Source organism: Carcharodon carcharias, chromosome 19 (assembly GCF_017639515.1).
Source record: "Carcharodon carcharias isolate sCarCar2 chromosome 19, sCarCar2.pri, whole genome shotgun sequence".
Classification (NCBI taxonomy): Eukaryota; Metazoa; Chordata; class Chondrichthyes; order Lamniformes; family Lamnidae; genus Carcharodon; species Carcharodon carcharias.
Window position 1 is genome coordinate 79,065,517 of NC_054485.1, and position 26,245 is coordinate 79,091,761.

Here is a 26,245-nt window from a genome sequence, read left to right on the forward strand (position 1 = left end):
TTTAGGTTGAACTAAAAAGTGAATTTATTTTGGATTACAAAACTATGCAGAAAACTGATAGCAGAGAACAACACAATATTCAGCCTGCACCAAACTTTGAATCAACCAAAATATAACAAAGCATTTGAAAATGATCAGGATCTTACCCCAAATATGAAATGAATCTTGGAAGACTGTATGGTGAACATATCACACTGTTATTTCATCGAGGTATGATAGGCTGATGGAACTCAGGTCTTTAGAGACTCACCTCACCATACTCAGGCTAGTAGTCCTCCTTGACAGTAGAGTACAAACATTACCCATGGTATTAGTCAAACCCCCATTACCTAAAGAGAATATCGCCAACTAAAGAAGGGTCTGATTCTACTCCATTCCCGGGAGCTAGATCACTTTACCAACACACACATACACTGACATCAAGGAGAAGTCTCTCCGAGTACTACAGACAGATGTTTCTTTAAAATCCCAGTGCTTTAGTCTAGCTCCCAATTCTGAAGATTAGAAATGTAGAAATATTGTAGCACAGCATAGAGCTCAGTTCCATCATATAAGCCCACCTATGGTTATTGAGATCCAGGAGTCACATGGGTCCATGGACCAGTCAGTTTCCATTCCTGAAAGACACTTTTCCCCCAGGTGAGTTGGACAGCGCTTTCTAATTCCCAACTCTCTACCCTTTGACCTTCCATTCACCACAATGCTTCTATAGCCGTCAATCTGGTTTAACCAATCCCTCGTATCCACCTTCTACATTCTTGTTTTTAAAATTACCTTTACTCCCTTCCTGGTCAATCTCCCTGCTTCTCAAGTCCAAGGGCTAAAGTTTTAAGCTTATCTAGTGCACACCTGGTCTGGTCATCGTTCACCAAATCTGACAAGCACAAGCTTTCCTCTACCAAAACTGCTCATTACTCCTGGACCATCCTGAAGAGAAAAGATAACCCACAACTTCTCTTCCCCAAAACCAACTTTGTCCTTGTGGAAGTTATGTTCCAGCTGTTCAGAGCTCTGTTTAGACCCTAACTCGAGAACTGTGTTCAGTTTTGGGCACCGCACCTCAGGAAGGATATATTGGCCTTGGAGGGAGCGCAGCATAGATTCTCCAGAATGTTCCTGGAGTTAAATTCTGAGGATAGGTTGCACAGACTGAGCTTGTATTCCCTTGAATGAAGAAAATTAAGCGGTAATTTTACTGAGGTGTTTCAGATGATTAAACGAGTTGATAGAGTAGTTAGCGAGAAACTATTCCTCTGGTGGGAGAGTCCAGAGCAAGGGGGCATTGCATTAAAATTTGAGCCAGTCTGTTCAGGGGCGATGTCAACAAATACTTCTTCACAAAAAGGGGACTGGAAATCTGGAACTCTCTCCCCACAAAAATCTGTTGAGGCTGGAGGTCAACTGAAAATTTAAAGTCTGCGATTGATAGGTTTATTGTTAGGCAGGGGGATTAAGGGCTACAGAGCCAAGGCAGGTAGATAGAGTTAAGATACAGATCAGCCATGATCTAATTGAATGTGCAACGGGCTCAAGGAATTACTCCAGTTCCTACATTCCTTAAATTCCTCTTGATTGCTCTCTCCACTCTCATCTCCAACAATTGGTCAGTGTCATCCTCTTCAACCTCCAGCTGAGCTTCCAACCCATAACCCTCTCCATCACAAAGATCGCCTACTTCCCCCTCTGTTTCTTCGCTCATTTTTAACACTCCCAACCCTCGCATTAGTTCATCTGTTGAAATCCTCATCCATGCTGTTGTTGCTTCCATACTAGACTAGGCCATTCCAATGCTTTCCTGTCCAGCATCCCATTTTCCACTCTCCATAAACTTCAGCTCAATGGTCTCTATCTAACTCTCACAACTATCACACCTGTGCTCATTGACCTGCACTGGTTCATAGCCCTCATTGCCTCCAATCCTCACTATCTCTGTCACCTCTAACCTCATTTCCCTCCAAGTACTCTGGACTCCTCCAATTTTGTCGTTTAGTACATTCCCCCAGCTCCATTCTTTTCACCCTTCACCCTACCATCAACAGCCAGACTCCATGGTTTAGAATTCCCTCCTTAAATCCCACACTTTGACCATATATTTGGTCATCCCCTCCTAATATCTCCTTCTTTGTCTTGGTGTTAATTTTTCCCTGATGACGTCTCTATGAAACACTTTGGGATGTTTGACTATATTAAAGTGCTCTATAAATACAAGCTGTTGTCCTCTCACATTACCTCTAATCCTCAAGGTACTGACCTGGAGTACAGACTGTGGACATTGATTGGCCTCTAGTGCTCTAAGTGGCCATTCAGCATGTGTAGACCCAGACAGTGAATGTTTTGAGACAATGGAGACTGTCACAGCCGAGACACATCTTGCCCTCCCCCTGACTTCCCAGCTGATTATTCCCTTCCATAGACCAGAGATACTATGGCTAATTGAAGTCCCTCCATTACTATCGCATGAATGGCCCCTCCCCTGGGTGCTTGTGCTGGTAGGTCAGAAGCTGAAGCCTTTCTAACCACCAAGTATCTGATTGTCTTCTTAGACAGAGTGAGAGTCAGTGAGTGACTTGTACCTGGCTCTGCACTGAAAGGATGCTGAGTTTATACAGGAGCTTCTATACATACTGATCTCCTCTTTTGGTGATGTTTTGTGATCTGGTCAAAGGTTACATTGGCCTTCTTGAAATTATTGGACTGATGGTGGAAGAGGTTCAAAACAGACACTGCTGAGACAGACAGAGCTTTGGAACGACAGCTCCCCTGTGTGAGCACTGGAGGATAAACAACAGACAACTCAATGTTACTGAAGCCGGTGACTGGCTCCAAGTCCATATGGAGACGTTGGTGTATGCCAAGAGAGGAAGAGTCAGTGAAAGAATCTTGGCACAAACACTGGAAGGGTTTGTCTCCTGTGAGGGTCTGCTGGTTTTTCTGGGGGTTCGAAAACTGAGCGAAGGTTTTATTGCAGAACTCACACTGACAGGGTTTTTTCCCTGTGTATTGAGGGACCAGGAGATACGCTGAATGCATGAAAGCCTTGTCACGCACTCCACAACTCAATGGTTTTTCACTGGTGTGGGTGCACTGGTACTTCACGAGATTGGAAGAGTGGTTGATAGCTTTCTAACAAACATTGCACCTGAAGTTTCTTCCCTTTGTGAATCCGCTGGTGTCCCAGGAGGATTTAAGATGTAATGAAAGCTTTATTGTAAACCTTACACTCAGAGGATTACACCACTGTGTGGGCCCTCTCATGCAGCAGGAGGTACGATGACTCTTGTGAAAGCTTTGTTGCACACCTAACAATTGAATGGATTCTCACTTGTGTGAAAGTGTAAATAGAGGGTCGATGACTCAATGATTTGTCACACGTCTCACACCTGAATGGTTTCTCCTGTGTGAATGCGCTGGTGATTCAGCAGAGCCAATGATTGTGCAAAGCCCTCATTACACAGCTCACAAATGAATGGCTTCTCTCCTGTGTGAATGCGTCGGTGATTCACGAGTGTTGACGACCGTGCAAAGGCTTGGTCACACACCTCACATTTGAATGGTTTCTCCCCTGTGTGAATGCGTCGGTGATTCACAAGCGTCGCTGACCGTGTGAAAGCTTGGTCACACACCTCACACTTGAAGGGTTTCTGCCCTGTGTGGATCCTCTGGTGCATCAGGAGTTCAGACGATTGGGTGAAAGCCATCTCACAAACCTCACACATGAATGGCTTCTCCCCAGTGTGAGTGCGTCGGTGTCGCACGAGCGTTGATGACCGTGTGAAGGCTCGGTCGCAAAACTCACACTTGAAAGGTTTCTCACCTGTGTGGGTCCTCTGGTGCCTCAGGAGATCAGAGGATTGGGCGAAGGCCATCTCACAGACCTCACACCTGAAAGGTTTCTCTGCTGTGTGATTCCTCTGGTGCATCAGGAAGGATGTTGAACTTGTGAAGGCTTTGTCACATACCTCACACTTAAATGGCCTCTCCCCTGTGTGAATGCGTTGATGTTTTCGGAAGGAAGACGAGTGGGAGAATGATTTGTCGCACACTTCGCATGTGAACGGTTTCTCCCCTGTGTGAATGCGCTTGTGATACAACAGGGTTGATGATTGTGCAAAGCCCTCATTGCACACCTCACACTTGAAGGGCTTCTCCCCAGTGTGAATGCGTCGGTGATTCACGAGCGTCGATGACAGTGTGAATGCTTGGTCACACACCTCACACTTGAATGGTTTCTCACCTGTGTGGATCCTCTGGTGCTTCAGGAGATCACAGGATCGAGGGAAAGTCTTCTCACAAACCTCACACATTACCGTTTTCGCCCCAGTGTGGATGCTTTGATCATTCATCAATATCGATGACTGTGTGTATGCTTGGTCGCAGACCTCTTGCTTGAATTGTTTGTCTTCCATGTGGCTTCCTTTGGAGTTCACAGTTGTACAACAGACGTAGTTTGCGTTTTAGGAGATAATATGAGGCTGTGGAGCCCTCTCCACACACCTCTTACTTGAACAGCCTCTTATCTGTAGGAATCAGGTAGTGGTTCATGAGGTTCGATGAATGATTGAAGTTGTCACCACACTTAGAGCCCACTCAAACTTCTTCCCAGCCTCACCCTAGTGGTCACTCACAGTCAAACCTTGGGAAAAACTGGCTCTGATGGAAGACTCCACACCACTGAACGATTTCAGATCTGATGATTATGTCAAAGCTCCCCTGACCCGACCAGATGATGGTTTCACTGCCCAACCTTCTCTGTGTTGAGCAATGCTGTGAAGGGACTGGATACCTTCCCACAGTTGTGCAGTTGTTCCTTGGGTGATGGTCTGGATCTATCCTCTCTGTATTCTCTAGTGCAGTACAGTGCAATCCATCTGTAAAACAGGAAAAGGAAACATGAATTCCTCCAACTCCCTCTCCTCCTTTGCTGAAGGGGTTGACTCCTCAGTTAGTAACTATTCCCCTGTGTGGGGGATCAGATTCAAGTCCTTTTTTTTCCTCACTTGACTGTCACACACTCTCTGTTTCCAGCAGGGACACTGAGTGACCAGGAGCAGTCAACGTGGCTACTTTCTTTCCTCCGCCCAGCCCCTCATCTTCCCAGGCACCATAAGGGCAATGGAAAAGACATCAGGCAGAGAGTAAAACAGGCTATCAATTCACGATGAGCTCCTTTCATGCTCATGGTGACCAGTTTGATCCTTTGTTGATGTGTTTATATACAAAAAAAAACACTCAGGAGAAATGTTAAGTCAAAGCAAGTTTTGAAATTTCTCCCTTGTTTTCCATAATTATTTGAAGAAAGCTTCTAGCACTACTTGCCCAATGTGTTAAGGAAAATATTGCTTCAGTGTAGCTGATTGAAGGGTTCTGGTTTATCCTGGGAAATTAGATACACCGCACTCGCTCAGACTGCACATCCCAAATTCAGCTATCAGCCACAGCTCTGGGCAAAACTATCAAATCCAAACTTTTGGAGACAGGCCGAGGCCTTCAGGAAAAATGTTTAAAGAAGGCATTAAAAGAGATTTCAATAAATGTGTCTCCAGGTGGCAGGCAAATTGCTATGGTGCTGGATTAACAATCCAGCGATTAAGTTGAAATCCAATCGCTTTAATGTTCAATCCCTCTCTTAATAAAGGATAGCATTACATTAGCCTTCTTAATTACTTGCTGTACCTGCATACTAACTTTTTGTGACTCAAGTACTAGAACACCTAAGTCCCTCTGCACCTCACAAATATGTAGCTGTTCTCTATTTAAGTAATACTCTGCTTTTTTGTTCTTCCTGCCAAAGTGAACAACTTCACATTTTCCCACATTAAACTCCATTTGCCAGATCTTTGCCCACTCACTCAACCTATCTATATCCATCTGCAACCTCATGTCCTCTTTACAATATACCTTCCCACCTATCCATGTGTCATCTGCAAATTTAGCTACCATGTCTACACTCCTCTCATCTAAGTCATTGATGTGAATCATAAAAAGCTGAGGCCCCAGTACAGACCCCTGTGGGATGCCATTCGTCACATCCTGCCAATCTGAAAAAGACCCATTTATGCATAGAGATAAAAACAAAAAACAAACCTCTCTGCTTTCTGCCAGTCACTCCAATCTTCTATTCATGCTAATATGTTATCCACTACACTATGCACTTTTATTTTCTGTAATAATCTTTGATTATCAAATGCCTTTTGGAAATCTAAGTATAGTACAGGCTCCCCTTCATCCACTGTGCATATAACTCCTTCAAATAAAACTCCAATAAATTGGTTAAACATGATTTTTCTTTCACAAAGCCATTCTGACTCTTCCCAATTGCCTTGAGCTCTTCTAAGTGCCCAGCTATAACCTCCTTAATGATCGATTCTAATAACTTCCCCACGACATATATCAAGCTAATTGGCCTATAGTTTCCTGCCTCCCTCCTTTCTTGAATATAGGGGTTATATTTGCTACTTTCTAATCTGATGAAAGCTTTCCAGATTCTAGCAAATTTTGGAAAAATAACACCAGTGTATTGACTACCTCATTAGCCACCTCTTTTAAGACCCAGAGATTTGCCAGCCTACTGCTCCATACAGCTAGTGTTCCATCACACTCCTGACTTGTACCTTGTAGATGGTGGACAGGCTTTGGGTAGCCAGGTGAGTTATTTGCCGCAGGATTGCTAGCCTCTGACCTGCTCTTGGAGCTACCGTGTTTATATGGCTAGTCGAGTTCAGTTTCTGGTCAATGGTAGCCCCCAGGATGTTGATAGTGGGGGATTCAGTGATGGTAATGCTATTGAACATCACGGGGCGATGGTTAGATTCTTTCTTGTTGGAGATGGTCATTGCCTGGTACTTGTGTGGCGTGAATGTTACTTGCCGCTTGTCAACCCAAGACTGGATATTGTCCAGGTCTTGCTACATTTGGACATGGACTGTTTCAGTATCTGAGGAGGTGGGAATGGGGCTGAACATTGTGCAATCATCAGCGAACACCCCCACTTCTGACCTTATGAAGGAATGTCATTGATGAAGCAGCTGAAGATGGTTGGGCTGAGGATACTACACCCTGGGAAACTCCTGCAGTGATGCCTTGAATCTGAGATGACTGACCTCCAAGAACCACAACCATCTTCCTTTGTGCTAGGTATGACTCCAACCAGCGGAGAGTTTTCCCCCCTGATTCCTATTTACTCTTGTTTTGCCAGGGCCCTTTGATGCCATACTCAGTCAAACGTTGCCTTGGTGTCAAAGGAATCACTCTCATCTCACCTCTGGAGTTCAGCTAGTTTGTCCATGTTTGAACCAAAGCTGTAATAAGGTTAGGAGCTGAATGGCCCTGGCAGAACCCAAACTGAGCATCAGTGAACAGGTTATTGTTAAGCAAGGGCCACTTGATAGCACTGTTGATGACCCCTTCCCTCACTTTACTGGATGATGGAGGGCAGGCTAAGGCAAAGTACTGCAGATGCTGGAAATCTGAAACAAAAACAAAAACAAAAAATGCTAGAAAAACTCAGCAGGCCCGACAGCATCTGTGGAGAGAAAGACATAGTTAACGTTTCGGGTCCATATGACTCTTCTCCAGAACTGTGATGGAGAGTAGACTGATAGGGTAGTAATTGGCCATGTTGGATTTGTCCTGCTTTTTGTGTACAGGAATTACAGTGCAGAAATAGGTCATTCAGCCCAATTGGTCTTTGCTGGGGTTTATGCTTCACATGAGCCTCCTCTCACCCCTCTTCATCTCACCCTATCAGCATGTCCTTCTGTTCCTTTCTCCCTCATATACTTATCTAGTCTCACCTTAAAGGCATCTGTTCTATTCACCTCAACCACTCCATGTTGTGAAATTGAATTCGCAGAATACAAACAAAATAAAAACATGAAAAATTTTAGGTTGTCCAAAAATCCCAAATATTGTGCTTCAGGGAAGGGAACCTGCTACAACTGCCTGGTCTGGTTTACACGTGACTCCAGTCCCACACAACATGGTTGATTCTGAACTGCCCTAGCAAATAATGATAAACAATCACTACAAAGTTCAATGATAAGCGGAAATTCAGAAAGATCTGGACAATCCTGGCATTGTGTCAGAATAAGGTTAAAGTGATCTCAGTCCAGTGAAATCTGTAAAGTCTCTCTTCCCAAGGTCTGAGGACAAGTACCCAAGGGAGGAGAGCTGCCCCACAGACTGGTCAAGTAGCAGTGATACTCACTGAATCGTATCAATCTGGAAACATCCCAGACTCCTCCGTCACCATCCCTGGGTATGTCCCATCCCACTGGCAGGTGGGGAAGTCTCAATATTGACTCCATGGAGGCTCATGGCTTCAGGTCAAACAAGTTCAAGGAAAACTACCTCTCCCCTCCCAACTGATGAATGAGTACTTCACCAGGTTAATCATCACTAGGGAAGTAGACTAAGGACAGATCCCAAAACTGGGTATTCATGAGGTGCAATGAGCCATCAACAGAAGCAGGATTGTATTCCATCACAATCTCACTGTCCTCATTCCATGATTATCATCAAAGTGGTAAACAGACATGCCAGGTAGCATTGGGTATACTTTAGAGTCCATATTTGAACCTAGTGAAAATACTATAGAGGGCTACATGCAGGCTAAACACCAATAACAATAAACTGGGGTAATAAATAGGGTTAAACAGCCCCGTAACCAACATGTCAAACCATAGCTCTGTAGTCCTACCACATCTAGTCAGGAATTGTGGAGAATCAGTCAATTAACAGGAGAAGACGATTCCATGAACACCTCCACTCTCAACCATGTTGCAGCCCTGCAAGGCACAATGTTAAATTGTCTTCAGCTGAAAATAGTGAGTGGATGACCAAACCTGGCCTCCTCCTGCGGTGCTGGGAGAACTCCCCTCCAGACCACTCAAACCCTCCTCACTGTTGAATAGGCTCAAGTCAGGAGTGTGATGGAATTCTCACCACTCGCGTGAATGGGAACGTTTGTAACAATGCTGGAGTGTCTCAATATCGAGGGCTATGTAAAGCTGAAACATGTATTCTTTTCCACCAAATATAAAGACCAGCATTCCATTAGCTTTTGTGATAATTTTTCTGTACCAGTTCATGACATTTTAGTGATTTCAATACCTGGATCCTCAAGTCTCTTTGAAGCTCCACTGTTGCTAGTTTTTCCCCATTTAGAATACCTTCTTCTATCCTTTGTAGGTTCTAAGTGCTGACATTGAAATCTATTTACCACAGTTTTACCCATTGATTTAGCAGTTTCGTTAATTCCCACTGCCATGAGACCCAATACTCCCTCCATCACCAGTACTATCTGGCGACGTTATATCCCAAGAGTATTCCATAAATTGTAAACAATGTACATGAAAACATTGAATTACAAAGAGACATTGTTTAGATTAAATCAATGCGTAAAACTGTGGTAAATAGATTTCAATGTCAGCACTTTGAACCTACAAAGGATAGAAGAAGGTATTCTAAATGGGGAAAAACTAGAAAAAGTGGAGGTTCAAAGAGACTTGAGGATCCAGGTATTGAAATCACTAAAATGTCATGAACTGGTACAGAAAAATTATCACAAAAGCTAATGGAATGCTGATCTTTATATTTGGTGGAAAATAACACATGCTTCAGCTTTACAAAGCCCTGTTTGACCACATCTGCAATACTGGGAGCAGTTCTGGGTCCCTCACCATCGGAAGGATATATTGACCTTGGAGGGAGGGTAGAGTAGATTGACTAGAATGATACCTGGATTGCAAGGGTTAAATGCTGAGGAAAGGTTAAACAAACTAGGGTTATATTCCCCGGACTTTAGAAGGCTAAGAGTGATCTGATCAAAGTTTTCAAGATATTAAGGGGATTTTCACTGGTTGGGGAGTCTAGGACTAGGGAGCATCTTCTAAAACTTACAGCTAGATCTTTCAGGAGTGAAATTCGGAAACACTTCTACACACAAAATATGGTAGAAAATTGGAACTCACTTCAACAAATGACAAATAATGCTAGATTTAAATCTGAGAGTGATATGGTTTTTGTTCACCAAAGGTTTGAAAGGATTTGAGGAAAAACAGGAATATGGAGTTAGATCGCAGATGTGTGCCATGATCTCACTGAATGGTGGAGCATTCTCAAGGCACTAAATGGCTAACCCCTATTGTTATGTACTGCCCCGCAAGCAAAGCAACACTCCATCAGTTTTGCCCTTCCAAGGACACAGCTCATCCTCACTACTGCAACATTCATTCAGGGGCTTCCACCCCATAAAGAAAATGGAAGGAATCCAGGGTTAAATAATAGGGGAAGCGGAATTAATCTAGAATTAAACAAGTGGAGAGGGCACTCATTAGAGCGCATACCACCACCACGCTGTGTTAACGCAATGTTAAGCTATATTTTAACATTCATGCACTTCTAGCTGAACTTTTATCCAATAAAACGTGTCATTAGACCATAAGACTTAGGAGCAGAAGTAGGTCATTCGGCCCATCAATTCTGCTCTGCCATTCAATGAGATAATCCTCAATCCCACTTTCCTGTCTTTTCCCCATAACCCTTGATTCCCTTACTGATTAAAAATCTGTCTATCTCAGCCTTGAATATATTTAATGACCCAGCCCCTACAGCCCTCTGTGATGAAGAATTCCACAGATTGACTACTCTCTGAGAGAAGAAATTCCTCCTCATCTCTGTTTTAAATGGGCGCCCCATTACTCTGAGATTATGCCCTCTGGTCCTAGACTCTCCCACAAGGGGAAACAACCTCTCAGCATCTATCCTGTCCAGCCCCCTAAGTTTCAATAAGGTCACCTTTCATTCTCATATTCATCCAATGAGTACAGGCCCAATCGACTCAATCTCTCCTCATAAGAAAACCCCTCCATTCCCAGGATCAACCTAGTGAACCTTCTCTGGGCTGCCTCCAATGTCAGTATATCTTTCCTTAGATGAGGAGACCAAAATTGTTCACAGTATTTTAGGTGTTGTCTAACTAGTGACTTGTATAGTTTTAGCAAGACTTCCCTATTTTTATACTCCATTCTATTTGCCTTCCCTATTATCTGTTGAACTTGTATGTTAGCTTTTTGGGATTCATGCATGAGGACCCCCAGATCCCTCTATGCTGCAGCCTTCTGCAGTCTTTCCCCATTTAAATAATATTCAGCTCCTCTATTATTCCTGCCAAAGTGCAGAACCTCACATTTTCCCACATTATAGTCTATCTGCCAAGTTTTTGCCCACTCACTTAAGCTGTCTCTATCCCTGTGTAGACTCTGTGTGTCATCCTCACCACTTGACTTCCCACCTATTTTTGTGTCATCCACAAACTTGGCAATAGTACATTTGCTTCCCTCATCTAAGTCATTAATACGTATTGTTAATAATTGAGGCCCCAGCACTGATCCCTGTGGCACTCCACGAGTTACAGGTTGCCATCCTGAAAATGCCCCCCTCATCCCATCTCTCTGTCTTCTATTAGTTAGCCAATGCTAATATACTATGCCAACACCATGGGTTCTTATCTTATTAAGTAGTCTTATGTGCAGTGCCTTATTGAATGCCTTTTGGAAATCCAAATATATTACGTCTACTGGTTCCCCTTTATCTATTCTGCTTGTTGCCTCCTCAAAGAATTCTAATAGATTTGTTAGGCATGATTTCCCCTTCATGAAGCCATCCTGTCTTTGCTTAATTAGATTATGTATTTCTAAATGCTCTTACAGCCTTTATAATAGACTACAAAATTCTCCCAAAGATAGATGTTAAACTAACTGGCCTATAGTTACCTGTTTTTTGATTCCCTTTTTGAATAAGGGTGTTACATTGGCCATTCTCCAATCCTCTGGGACTTTTCCAGAACCTAAGGATTCTTGGAAGATTACTACCAGTGCATCCACTATCTCTGTAGCTATTTCCTTTAATATTCTAGGATGCAACCATCAGGTCCAGGGGACTTATCAGCCTTTAGCTCCATTAGTTTCTCTGGTACTTTATCTCCAGTAATAGTTATTGAATTTATTTCCTCCCCATCTACTGCCCCTTGATTATTTAGTATTTTTGGAATGCTATCAGTATTTATTCAACTCTTGCCATTTCCTGGTTCCCCATTATTATTTCCCCAGCCTCATTTTCTAAGGGGCCTGTATTGACTTTGGCCTCTCTCTTCCTTTTTATATATTTAAGAAGCTCTTACTGTCTGTTTTTATATTACTTGCTAGTTTACACTCAAAGCTTATTTTCTCCCTCTTAATTTTTTTGGTCATTTTTTGTTGGTTTTTAAAACTTTCCTGATCCTCTGCCTTACCATTAATCTTTGCCACATTGTATGCTTTTTCTTTTAATTTGATACTGTCCTTAACTTCCTTGGTTAACCATGTTTGGTTTATCCCCTTCCTTGAATCCTTCTTCCTCACTGGGATATATCTTTGTTGTGAGTCATTAAATATTTTCTTAAACATCTGCCATTGTTCACCAACCATCTTTTCTGCTAAACTCCTTTCCCAATCCACTCCAGCCAACTCTGCTCTCATTCCTTTGTAATTACCCTTATTTAATTTTAGCATATTTGTTTCCCACCCAAGTTTCTTGCTCTCAAACTGAATGCTAATTTCTACCATATTAGGGTCACTGTTTCCTAGGGGAATCCTTTACTCTGAGATCATTTATTAAACCTGCCTCATTACATATTAACAGATCCAAAATAGCCTGATCCCTGGTTGGATTCACAACATATTGTTCTAAGAAACTGTTCCAAATGCACTCTATAAATTCTTGCTCATGTCTACTTCTGCCAATTTGATTGTCCCAATCTACATGAAGATTAAAGTGACCCATGATTAATGTACTGCCTTTTTTACATGTCCTCATTATCTCCTTATTTATTCTCTGTCCTACCTACAGTATAGCTACTGTCAGGGGGCCTGTAGGCTACTCCCTCCAGTGTATTCTTCCCCTTGTTATTTCTTATCTCCACCCATATGGATTCTAAATCTGCTGATCGAAGGTCCTTTCTTGCTATCGTACTTATTCCATCTCGTACTGTCCCTCCTGCCTGTCCTTTCAAAAATTCACATACTCCTGAATATTTAGTTCCCAGCTTTGATCCCCTTGTAACCATGTATCCATAATGGCTTTAAGATTTTACATATTAACCTCTATTTGTGCCGTTAATTCATTTATTTTGTTCTGAATACTATGTGTATTTAAGTAAAGAGTCATTAATTTTGCCTTTTTACCATTTTTTCCCCTTTTGATCCTATTTGTTGCATTTTTTAATTTTTGTACCCTCTGTTCCTTCCTGTCACATTCTGGGTATCATTATCTAAATAGCTGCCCTGCAAGGCTGCTATGTCTTTTTGCTTTGTAAGCCTACATATCCCCTTTCCAGAACCCTCCCCCACTTTATTTAGTTTAAAGTCCTCTCTACCTGGCAGGGGAGAGACCTTTATCACGTTTCTGCCAGGGAAAGAGCAATGGCTATAACCAGTCAAACCCCTTACCATGGGATACCTAACACCATCCGAGTCATGGTGAAGGGCAGCGAGCAAGGAACAGGAATGGATAGGACCTTCTTCACCAAGAGGATCCTATTCAAGCTGTGTGGTTTCAAGGCTGCGGAGATCTACTGCCTACAGGATTTCCCCAGCGCTGGTTTCTTTGATGTGACCTTCAAGCACGTGGCAGCTTGTGTCAAACTCCTGAAGGTGTTTGAGGAAAAGAAAGACCTGCCAGAAATGAAGATCCTGACGGCGGAGCCGCTCTTTGTTCTACCGTTGCATCGTGAACGGGTTGCGACTGTGCATCTGTACAACCCCTACGTCCCTGTCGCTGACGTGCTCACCTTCCTTACCAGGTACTTCAATAAGGTTGGGAGCTGCACTGAAGTTAAAGATAATTTGGGGATCTGGACATGTAAACGCCAGGTTAAGTTTACGCTCAAGACCGACGGTAAGGGAGCCGTTTTCCACCCCCCTTCCAGATTCGCTATCGGGGGAAGCCGTGGGTACCTTGTCTACGCTGGGCAACCCAAACTTTGTCACTCATGCGGCAAGTCTGGTCATGTGGCGGCCAACTGCAGTGCCGTCCTCTGCAAGAACTGCAAAAAGGGCACTAGACAAAAGATTGTAAACAGGCTAAGTGCTGCAACCTGTGTGGCGAGGCAAGTCACCTCTACAAGACCTGCCCCAAACGTTGCCGTACTTATGCACAGGCAGCTAAAGCCAACGAGGGGGAAGCAGAAGAAATGCCTCGTGTCACTCCAACCACCAAGGCCCCCAGGGAGAACAACGGGACAAAGGAGGACACAGAGAGAGACAAGGTGGAGGAAAAGATTGGGGCAACAGACAGCCAATCAACAGCACTGCCCCCGATCCTCCCACTCCTCAGGAGAGCGAATCAACGGAGGAGGAGGAGGCAGCAGTGGGAAAGCAGCAGGGGGAGTGGCAGCTGGTGAAGAGAGCCAAAAGGAAGAAGGGGCTAAAAAGAAACCAAGCCACTTCCCAGACAAGAGTCAAGAGGCGTCTCCTATCCGACACGGATAACAAGAGCAGCAGCTCTTCAGACGAAGAAGTGCCAGGGCGGCACCAACAGAAGAAGCGGCAAAACGCTAGGGAGTTGGAGGACGAGACACCCAAGCTCCAGAACATTGGAGACAATGAGGAGACCAGCGCACCCCAACTTGGCTCACAACCCAAAGAGGCCAGTGCACCACAACCCCAGGAATCTGGGAGCAGTGAGGCGCTCAGCGCACCCCAGCTCCGGGAAGCCGGGAGCAGCTACGCCCCAGAGGGGGAGAGGATTGGAGAAGCTTCTCCAACAGAGGACATTTCAAACCCCGCTCTCTGCACGGACCCCCAGATGCCACCCGAGCAGAACACCGCCAATGGGGAGGTTCAGGACACTTTCCTCAGCCCATCCCAAGTGAAGCAATTTGAGCACACCACGGGCATGAAGGAACTCTCAGAGACAACAGGTTTCGTAAGCGACTAACTGCTTTAAAATGGGTGTAAAGATTGTATCCATAAATGTGCGTACCATTAAATCTACTACGCGATGTGTTGCGAGCTTGGACTACCTTGCCAAGGTCAAAGCTGACCTGTTGTTTCTGCAGGAGTGTGCGATACCGCACCTCAGCTCCTACAGGCAATGGTCACGATGGTGGTCCCATGGGCCATCGATCTGGTGTGGAGGAAACGACTCTCGTTCCTCCGGCCTGGGTATTCTGCTGCGGGGAGGCAGCTTCACCGTCTCCCAGGTTAAGGAGGTGGTGGGCGGGAGCCTCCTTGTAGTAGACGTAATGTACAAGAATGCTCCACTCTGTTTAATTAACGTCTACGCCCCGTCACTAGGGGCTGAGCGGCTGGAGGTTTTTCAGCAGCTCCCACTGCTGCTGGCGACCTCCAGACCGGTCATTCTGGGCGGCTACTTCAACTGCATCATCGATGCGGCTGGACGATCCGGCAGGGCCGACAGCAGATTGGACGCTACATCCAGATCCCTGATGGAAACAATAAAGGATGCCAAGCTGCACGACGTCTTCAGCAACCCTGCAGATGGAGCGCAGCGTAGATACACCTGGTCGCGGCCTGATGGGTCCGTCTGTTCCAGGATAATTTCCTGTTTGTGTCCCGTGCATTCGCAGTCAGATCCACCGACGTCAAGCCGGTGTTATTCTCTGACCACTGCCTCCTACTGGCTGACTGTCACTTAGAGAAGGACCAGAGGGTTGGCAGGGGGGCATGGAAGCTAAATGTGCAACTGCTGACCCCAGAAAACATTGAGGAGCTCAAGAGGGATTACAAAGGTTGGAGAACCATGAAACCCCACTTTGAGTCACTGACACACTGGTGGGAAGCGATCAAGGGAAACATCAAGAGGTTTTTCGTCCTCAAAGGCACCCAGAAAGCTAGAAAGGAACAGAGGGAAATGTCCCGACTCCAGTTAAACATGCAGAATCTGCTCTGGCTGCGGTCGATGGGGGTCGATATCAAGGAGGAAATCCAAGAGGTGAAAAGCCAGCAAGCCTCGCTCTTTGCCTCAGAGGCCTCCAAGATCATTTTCCGTTCCAGAGTCCACTCCGTGGAGCAGGATGAGATGTGCTCACGTTTCTTCTTCCAAAAGGTACACAGAGACAGCTCTGTGATCAGCAGCCTGAAGGAAGAAGACGGCTCAGTAAAGTCAATGCAATCTGACATTTTGAGGATTAGCAAATCCTTCTATGCCGGATGACATGACGTGAAGCCCACAGACAGCACGGCCTCCCAGTCCTTCCTGTCCTCTATCACGGAGGTCTTAGATGACAGTACACGGGAGAGTCTGGACAAAGCGCTAACTCCTGACGACCTGACTGAGGCCCTTGAGTCCTTCGAGAAGAGTAAAACTCCCGGAAGCGACGGCTTGCCGGCGGAGTTGTATTTGGCTCTGTGGGACCGGATCGGCCCAGACCTGCTAGAGGTGTACGAGAGTATGCTCCTGGCCGGCAGTATGTCAGGATCCACGAGGAAAGGCATTATCACCCTCATCTACAAGCACAAGGGGGAAAGGGAGGAAATTAGAAATTAGCGACACATTTCACTGTTGAATGTGGACTATAAAATTCTGTCCAAGGTCATCGCCAATCGGGTCAAATCCACTCTGGAATTGGTGATCCACCCTGACCAGACCTGCACTGTGCCGGGGAGGAAGATCGCTGACAGCCTCGTGCTGCTCAGGGATACGATTGCCTATGTACAGGACAGGGGTGTGGACACCTGCCTCATCAGCCTGGATCAGGAGAAGGCCTTTGACAGAATATCGCACACCTATATGGTGGATGTGCTCTCCAAAATGGGGTTTGGGGAGGGAATTCGCAATTGGATCCAACTGCTCTACACTAACATCAGTAGTGCAGTCTCAATCAATGGGTGGGAATCAGATAGCTTTCCTATTAAATCTGGAGTCAGGCAGGGCTGCCCTCTCTCGCTTGTTCTTTTCGTGTGTTGCATAGAACCCTTTGCTGAGTCCATCGGAAGGATCCGGGCATAAGAGGAGTGACGATCCCAGGTAGTGGAGGCACTCAGATCAAAGTCTCCCTGTACATGGACGATGTCGCCGTCTTCTGCTCGGACCCGCTGTCGGTGCACAGACTTATCCACATCTGCGACCGTTTCGAACTGGCCTCGGGAGCCAAGGTTAATCGTGGGAACAGCGAGGCCATGTTCTTTGGAAAATGGGCTGACAGATCCTTTGTCCCCTTCACTGTCAGGGCTGATGGCCTGAAGGTGCTGGGGATATGGTTCGGAGGGACCAGGGCATGCGTTAGAAACTGGAAGGAGCGAGTGTCTATGGTGAAAAGGAAACTGGGCATGTGGGAGCGACGCTCCCTCTCCATTGCGGGTAAGAACCTGGTCATCAGGTGTGAGGCACTCTCGCTGTTGCTGTACGTGGCGCAGGTCTGGCCCATTCCACACTCCTGTATGGTGGCGATCACCCGAGCCATCTTCTGCTTTATCTGGAGGTCGAAAATGGATCGTGTCCGCAGGGACACGATGTACAAGCCTCTAGATAAAGGGAGAAAAAACGTGCCCAACATCGCCCTCATACTGAGGGCCACCTTTGTGTGCGGCTGCATCAAGCGGTGCGTAGACCCTCAGTATGCAAACACCAATGGTCACTACATGCTGAGGTTCTACCTGTCCCCAGTGTTGCGAAGGATGGGTCTGGCCACGGTGCCGCGGAACACTCCAAGTAGTTGGACTGTGCCGTACCACCTGTCCCTCGTGGAAAAATTTATGCAGAGAAACACCTTCGACCACAAGTCCGTCAGGCAGTGGTCGGCACGTAATGTCTTAAAGGCCCTGAGGGAAAAGGAAAGGGTGGATCCTGTGGGATGGTTCCCTGAGCAGACTGACAAAGTCATTTGGCAGAATGCCTCATCACCAGAACTTTCCAACAAACATCAAGATGTAGCTTGGCTGGTGGTGAGAAAGGCCCTCCCTGTAAGATCCTTCCTACACGCCAGGAGTCTCACCCCCTCTGCACATTGCCCTCGAGGTGGCTGTGGTGGGGAAGAGACCGTTGTTCACCTCCTTGTAGATTGTGTCTTTGCAAAGAAGGTCTGGAGAGAGATGCAGTGGTTGCTGTCGAGGTTCATCCCGAGCAGTTCTGTGACAGAGGACTCTGTGCTCTCCGGGCTGTTCCCAGGGACACACACCGAGACAAACATCAACTGCAGCTGGAGGATCATCAACTCGGTGAAAGACGCTCTTTGGTCTGCCCGAAACTTGTTGGTTTTCCAGCGCAAAGAGTTGTCCCCGACCGAGTGTTGCAGACTGGCACTTTCCAAGGTCCAGGACTACGTGCTGAGGGACACAGTTAAGCTTGGGGCAGCCGCCGCAAAGGCGCAATGGGGAAGGGTCGCTGCCTAAGACCTTTCTGCCACAGTGCACTGAGGGGCTGGGAACTGTAAAGAGCCCCTCAGGCTGTACAGATTAAAATGTATGTCTGCCAATGATTGAAATATTCATTGTTTTTTCTGATACATCTTGTGTTTCATGTTGTAATAGTTGAACCTGTTTGTATTTTTGTAATGGTGATTTGAAATGGTTCGAAACGTTTTTGAAGATTTATGAATAAAATTTTTGCAAAAAAAAAGTTTAAAGTCCTCTCTACAGCCCTAGTTATTCAATTTGCCAGGACACTGGCCCCAGCACGGTTCAAGTGAAGCCGATCCCACTGGAACAGCTACTTTCTACCCCAGTTCTGGTGCCAGTGCCCCATGAACTGAAACCCATTCCTCCCACACCAATCTCTGAGCTACGCATTTAACTCCTTGACTTTATTTACCCCATGCCAGTTTGCCCGTGACTCAGATAGCAATCCGAGATTATTACCTTGGAGGTTCTGCTTTTTAATTTGGCTCCTAACTGTTCACATTCTTTCAGCAGAACCTCCTTTCTAGTCCTATCAATGTCGCTGGTACCAACATGGACGACGACAACTGGACCCCTCCCCTCCTACTTCCTCTCCAGCCCTGAGGAGATGAGCTTAACCCTGGCACCGGGCAGGCAAAACAGCCTTCAGGACTCACGCTCATGGCTGCAGAGAACAGTATCTATCCCCCTAATTATAATGTCCCCTACCACTACCATGTTCCCATTTCCTCCCCCCCACTTGAATGGCTCCCTGTACCACGATGCTATGGTCAGTTCTCTCATCCTCCCTGCAGTCCCTGTTCTCGTCCACACAGCTTGTAAGAAACTTGTAACTGTTGGACAGTTGCAGGGGCCGAGGCTCTTCAAACACTACACCCTGGGTCCCCAAGCCTGCTTCATCCGCGGTCACACCCTGATCACAGAGCAAATTTGAATTACCTAATCTGAGGGTATGACCGCCTCCTGAAGCAAAGTGTCAGGTAACTTTCCCCCTCCTTGATGTGGCGCAATGTCTGCTGCTTGGACTCCAGCTCATTAACTTGGATTCGAAGTTCCTTGAACTGTAAACACTCGGTGCAGATGTGTTCGCTCTGGATCACATTGGTGTCCAGCAGCTCCCAAGTGCTGCAGCAGCAACACATCATCCATCCTGCCATTGGATCATATTTTATTCAATTAATTAATTACTGTAGCATCACCACTCTTTACACTTTATTATAATTATTTTTTATACACACCAGTATCAATCTTATACTTAACAAGCCACCTTTAAGGAAAAGAGAATAAAAAGACTGGAGATCTAAACACAAACTAAAAACCTTACTTTACTTTAAAGGCTAGAAACACCAATCCTACTCAGCAATCAGCTCTCAGCGCTCTTTTCCCTCTCGGGCTCTTTAATGGTCTCACACTGTAAATGACCATGCTGTTTTTCTCACTCTCTCACTGTAAATGACCCCGCTATTTCTCTCACACTTTCACTGTAAATGGACACACTGTTTCTCTGACACACTCACTGTAAATGGCCACACTGTTTTTCTCATTCTCTCTCTGTAAATGACCCCGCTGTTTCTCTCACTCTCCCACTGTAAATGACCCCGCTGTTTCTCTCACTCTCCCACTGTAAATGACCCTGCTGTTTCTCTAATGCTCTCACTGTAAATGACCACGCTGTTTTTCTCTCACTCTCTCACTGTAAATAGCCACGCTGTTTCTCTAATGCTCTCACTGTAAATGGTCAAGCTGTTTCTCTCACACTCTCACTGTAAATGGTCGCGCTGTTTTTCTCACTCTCACTGTAAATGACCACGCTGTTTTTCTCTCATTCTCTCACTGTATATGATCACGCTGTTTCTCTCACTCTCTCACTGTAAATGACCATGCTGTTTCATTCACACACTCACTGTAAATGACCACGCTGTTTCTCTCACTCTCTCACTGTAAATGACCATGCTGTTTCATTCACACACTCACTGTAAATGACCACGCTGTTTCTCTCACTCTCTCACTGTAAATGACCACGCTGTTTCTCTCACTCTCTCACTGTAAATGGCCACGCTGTTTCTCTCACACTCTTTCACTGTAAATGGCCAGGCTGTTTCTCTCACACTTTCACTGTAAATGGCCACACTGTTTTTCTCACACTCTTTCACTGTAAATGGCCACACTGTTTCTCTCGCACTCTTTCACTGTAAATGGCCACACTGTTTTTCTCACACTCTTTCACTGTAAATGGCCACACTGTTTCTCTCACACTCTCTCACTGTAAATGGCCCTCCCTGCTGTTTCTCTCACACTTTCACTGTAAATGGCCACACTGTTTCTCTCACACACTCACTGTAAATGGCCACACTGTTTCTCTCACACTCTTTCACTGTAAATGGCCCTCCCTGCTGTTTCTCTCACACTTTCACTGTAAATGGACACACTGTTTTTCTCACACTCTTTCACTGTAAATGGCCACATTGTTTCTCTCACTCTCTCACTGTAAATAGCCACGTGGTTTTTCTTTCACTCTCTCACTGTAAATGGCCACACTGTTTCTCTCACTCTCTCACTGTAAATGGTCACGCTGTTTCTCTCACACTCTCTCACTGTAAATGGTCACGCTGTTTCTCTCACACTCTCTCACTGTAAATGGTCACGCTGTTTCTCTCACTCTCACTGTAAATGGCCACGCTGTTTCTCTCACACTCTCTCACTGTAAATGGTCACGCTGTTTCTCTCACTCTCACTGTAAATGGCCACGCTGTTTCTCTCACTCTCACTGTAAATGGCCACGCTGTTTCTCTCACTCTCACTGTAAATGGCCACGCTGTTTCTCTCACTCTCACTGTAAATGGCCACGCTGTTTCTCTCACTCTCACTGTAAATGACCCCACTGTTTCTCTCACTCTCACTGTAAATGACCACGCTGTTTCTCTCACACTTACTCACTGTAAATGACCCCACTGTTTCTCTCACACACTCACTGTAAATGGCCACAGTTTCTCTCACTCTCTCACTGTAATTGGGCCTGCTGTTTCTCACACTCTCTTCACTGTAAATGACCCCACTGCTTCTCTCATTCTCTCTCTCTTTGCAAATGATCCCGCTGTTTCTCTCACTCTCACTGTAAATTGCCCCGCTGTTTCTCTCACATTTTCTCACTGTAAATGGCCCCGCTGTTTTTCTCTCACTCTCTCACTGTAAACGGCCACGCTGTTTTTCTCTCACTCTCTCACGGTAAATGGCCCCGCTGTTTTTCTCTCACACTCTCACTGTAAATGGCCCCGCTGTTTCTCTCACTCTCTCACTGTAAATGGCCACGCTGTTTTTCACTCACTCACGGTAAATGGCCCCGCTGTTTTTCTCTCACTCTCTCATTGTAAATGACCACGCTGTTTCTCTCACTCTCACTGTAAATGGCCAGGCTGTTTCTATCACTCTCTCACTGTAAATGGCCACGCTGTTTTTCTCTCACTCTCTCACTGTAAATGGCCCCGCTGTTTTTCTCACTCTCACTGTAAATGACCACGCTGTTTTTCTCTCACTCTCTCACTGTAAAAGACCACACTATTTCTCTCACTCTCTCACTGTAAATGACCCCACTGTTTCTCTCAGACTTTCACTGTAAATGGACACAGTTTCTCTCACTGTAAATGGCCACTCTGTTTCTCTCACACTCTCACTGTAAATGGCCCCGCTGTTTCTCTCACTCTCTCACTGTAAATGGCCACGCTGTTTTTCACTCACTCACGGTAAATGGCCCCGCTGTTTTTCTCTCACTCTCTCATTGTAAATGGCCACGCTGTTTTTCACTCACTCACTGTAAATGGCCCCACTGTTTCTCTCATACTCTCACTGTAAATGGCCCCGCTGTTTCTCTCACTCTCTCAATGTAAATGGCCCCGCTGTTTCTCTCACTCTTTCACTGTAAATGGTCACGCTGTTTCTCTCACACTCTCACTGTAAATGGTCACGCTGTTTCTCTCACACTCTCACTGTAAATGGTCACGCTGTTTCTCTCACACTCTCACTGTAAATGGCCCCACTGTTTCTCTCACTCTCACTGTAAATGACCACGCTGTTTCTCTTTCACTCTCATTGTAAATGGCTCCACTGTTTCTCTCACTCTCACTGTAAATGACCATGCTGTTTCTCTCTCACTCTCACTGTAAATGGCCACGCTGTTTCTCTCTCACTCTCACTGTAAATGGCCACGCTGTTTCTCTCACTCTCTCACTGTAAATGGCCATGCTGTTTCTCTCACACTCTCACTGTAAATGGTCATGCTGTTTCTCTCACACTCTCTCGCTGTGCCAATAGAATTTATTATTTATTGTTCATCTTTATTCCAAGAAAGAGGAATTCTTTTTATTTTCTCACTGAGGATGCTTCAAGCCAATCCACATCCAACAACCTGGTCTGAAAACTTTGCTCCCATTTTGACAGCTGTTACAAATTCCACCACAGTAGCTGAGAGAATCATTGTTTTCCCAGAAGTATACTCCCTGAGCTGTTAATGAGTACAGGTAAAGATCAAATCCCCACAGTCAGGAACTTGCAAAGATAGCTTCAAGTTGTCAAATAATCTTGACCTGATAGGTGGTCAGTTTACTGGTGTTAAAACAAACAAACAAAAACAAGCATTTGCTTCAAGCTTCCATGTCCACTAAAAAATGTTGGTGCCGAGTGCTTAACTTGTCATCATGCAAAGGAATGTTAACAGAAGCAGCAGAGCATATAAAAATCACAGTGCATTGGTCTAGCAACAAATTCACACACATAAATACATAACACAGGATAGAGCTTGCATCCCTCAAGACCAGATTGGTCAGAATGAACAACAGCTCCATGAGAAAATTGTTCCCTCTCTGCCGCTTGCCTCTCTGCCCACTGCCTCCTCTCATATCTGGGCTAAGATCGGGAATTACCCCCAAACCGTCCATGCAGGAAGAGGGACTGCAGCCTGAAGGTGCATCCTTCAGTGCTACTTGACACACTGAGTTTGAACTAGTGTGCAGCCATTCCTACCCTGCTCTGCTGCCAGTTATAGGTTATAACCCTATCTCCCTTTACAATGAGTCTGCCCCCTCACTGGGAGATTGCTTCACAGCGAGGGTCAGTGGGATAGTGAACCATGAGGGGAATCACACTTCTCCAACTGAATGCCCGGTCACTTTCTGACTTTTTACACAACTACAATAGACAACAATGACTTGTATTTATATAACACCTTTAACATAGTTCAATGTCTCAAGGTGCTTTGCAAATGTGTTAACAAAATTTGACACTGAGGAACATAACATAATATAATATTAGTGCAGATGACCAAAACCTTGATTGAACAGATAGATTTTAAGGAGTATCTTACAGAAGGGAAGAGTTGTAGAGAGATGGAGAGGTTTAGTGAGGGTTTTTCAGAGCTTAGGGCCCGAGGAGCTGACGGCACAGCCACCACAGTGAAGCGATTCAAGTCAGGGATGCTCAAGAGATTGGAATTAGAGGGGCGCTGATACCTTGGAGAATTGTGAAGCTGGAGGAGATTACAGAGATAGGGAAAGGCAAGGCCATGGAGGGATTTGAAAACAAGGATAAATGCTGACCTAGCCAGTGACACCCACATCCGCGAAAGAATAAAAAAAGTGAGGGCAGCCAGGAGAGCATTGGAATAGTTGAGCCTAGAGCCGACAAAGGTGTGGATGAGAGTTTCAGCAGCAGATGTGCTGAGGCAGGGCATTACTGGTCTCTCCTGTGAGTGAAGCTTGCACCTCTTCCTATGCACAGTGTCCCTATTCCTGACCAACATAGGGAACGACAGTGAGAGCCAGGGATGGTAACGGAGAACCCTTCATAGAATTATACAGTATCATAGAATAGTATGGCACAAAAGGAGGCTATTCGGCCCATTGAGTCTGTGCTGGCTCTTTTGAAGAGCCATCCAGTTCATCCCACTCACTCACTCCTTCCCCAGATCCAGGCCTTAAACCAAGGCTGACACTGCAGTGCAGAAGTGAGGGAGTCCTGTATGTCAGAGGAGATCTCAAATAAGGCCCCTTCTGCTCTCTCTAAAATGGGTGTAAAAGATCCAATAGCACTATTTTGAAAAAAGAACAGGGAGTTATCCATGGTGTCCTATCCAAATTAATCCCTCAATCAACACTAATGAAAAATAGATTACCTGGTCATTATCACTTTGCTGTTTGTGGGAGCTTGCTGTGCATACACTGACTGCCACATTTCCTATATTATAATAGTGACCATACTTTACGAGTACTTCATTTGGATCTGAAATACTCTGGGACATCGGGCGGTTGTGAAAGGCTCTATATAAATGCAAATCTTCCTTTTTTTTCTCTTTTCTGACAAGATTACACGCATGGGTGGGGTGATGGGAGGCCTTGGAAGGATTTGCAAAAAACAGATAACATGCAGATCCCAACACAAAGAGAAAACTGCCCATTCACAGCCCACAGGATAATAACCAGCTCCCAACACAGACAGACTCACAAACTAACACACAACTCAACAATCAGTCTGAATCCTCAGAAGCTCTGAACCTCTCAGATAATTACACCTCACCTACAGACACACTCAATATCCAACACACAGCTCCAGTCAAACAGTTCAGCACAAAGCACCCAGTAAACAGCTCTCTCAGCTGGATCTTCTCACACAGCATAAGGGGCATTTCCACACCTGATTCCCCACAGGATAGTCAGACTGCCTGAACATTAGTGTGGATATTATGTGATGTAATTATTATAAATTCTGTTCCTTCACTCACCATCTCCTCACTAGGTTTTCAGTCCCTACAGGAAGTGAACCAGCTGTGTAAGAGGAAGAGGAGAGAATGGGCAGCGTGGGTGGGCTCTCTGATTGACGTCTCTCACAGCCAATCCAAATATTTCTGGAGAAACCTGAGTTTCCTGAAGCTTGGGAAACTGACCGGTGAAACGGAGGCAACTTTGAGCAGCAGGTCAGGTGGGGATTTAAACGTGTCATTGTCCTGTCAATATTAAACCTCATTTACTGCAGCTGCTGTCTCAGTTCCCTCGGTAAACATTTGACAGAGATTTCTAGTGTGGCAATAGCATTCTTCATCCTCTGAGACTTTCAAACTGACAATATCAGTGTGGGGTGTGTAGCCTTAGATGTGTTTGACAGGAGATCAGAAGAGGAAGATCCACAGCATCCAAGGCAGCGATGACGTACAGTGGTGGGATCAGCACATGCACAGGAGAGATGGTGACAGGAGGAGGGGCATTGTAGGTGTGGGGGGGAACAGAAAATAGAAAGTGGGAGGGGAGATTAAGCCAGTACTTAGGGAGTGACTGTATGGCTCAGGAGTGACTTAGGGAATGATCTGTGCTGAGTACGCAACCCATGCTTGGTGAGTTACTTGACTCCAGGGTGACCAACTCTGAAAAAATAAAGTGTGGGGCATTCAGACTGCAGGACCTCGTGTGGGAGGGGGTGGTGTTGGCTGCTGGCATGAAAAAAGGAAGAGCTGCTAACCCCGTTTCTCATGAAAGATCATCTTGAGCTGAAATGTTAACTCGGTTTCTCTCAACAGATGCTGCCTGATCTGCTGATAAATATTTTTCAATGTTTTTATGTTTTTCTCTTTTAAACACAGAAACAGAACATTCAGCCCATCTGTTTTCTACTGGTGCTTATGCTCCACATGAGCTTTCTCCATCCTTATTTTATCTCACCCTATCAGCAAATCCTTCTATTCCTTTCTCCTTCATGTACTTACCTGGCTTCCCATTAAATATGTCAAAACTATTTGCCTCAACCATTCCCTGTGGTAGCAAGTTCCACACTGTAATCATTCTCTTGGTGAAGCAGTTTCTCCTGAA

The 26,245-nt window shown here is 45.4% G+C and overlaps 2 protein-coding genes and 1 pseudogene across 7 annotated transcripts in view; 1 reads left to right on the plus strand and 2 right to left on the minus strand.

Annotated features, from left to right (window-relative positions):
- Positions 1-2,712, minus strand: part of LOC121291247 — a 38,243-nt pseudogene extending 35,531 nt beyond the window's left edge.
- LOC121292000 (zinc finger protein 271-like) overlaps positions 1-26,245 on the minus strand; it is a 27,541-nt gene continuing 1,296 nt past the window's right edge. The window contains exons 1-3 of one of the 6 annotated variants that reach the window (XM_041213722.1): positions 25,168-25,203; positions 8,699-8,786; positions 1-4,868 (exon numbers count right to left, since the gene is read on the minus strand). In XM_041213722.1, coding sequence (XP_041069656.1) covers positions 3,375-4,406 — 1,032 coding nt within the window. In that variant the 5' untranslated portion in view covers positions 4,407-4,868; positions 8,699-8,786; positions 25,168-25,203 and the 3' untranslated portion in view covers positions 1-3,374. Of the gene's footprint in view, positions 4,869-6,611; positions 6,632-8,679; positions 8,787-19,337; positions 19,549-25,167; positions 25,210-26,245 lie in introns of those variants that run through there. The other 5 variants (XM_041213724.1, XM_041213723.1, XM_041213725.1 and 2 more) reach the window with 5 other exon arrangements.
- Positions 25,295-26,245, plus strand: part of LOC121292002 (zinc finger protein 271-like) — a 13,410-nt gene continuing 12,459 nt past the window's right edge. Inside the window, exon 1 of the mRNA XM_041213731.1 lies at positions 25,295-25,364. The gene's annotated coding sequence lies outside the window, so the exon portion shown is untranslated. The remainder of the gene's footprint in view (positions 25,365-26,245) is intronic.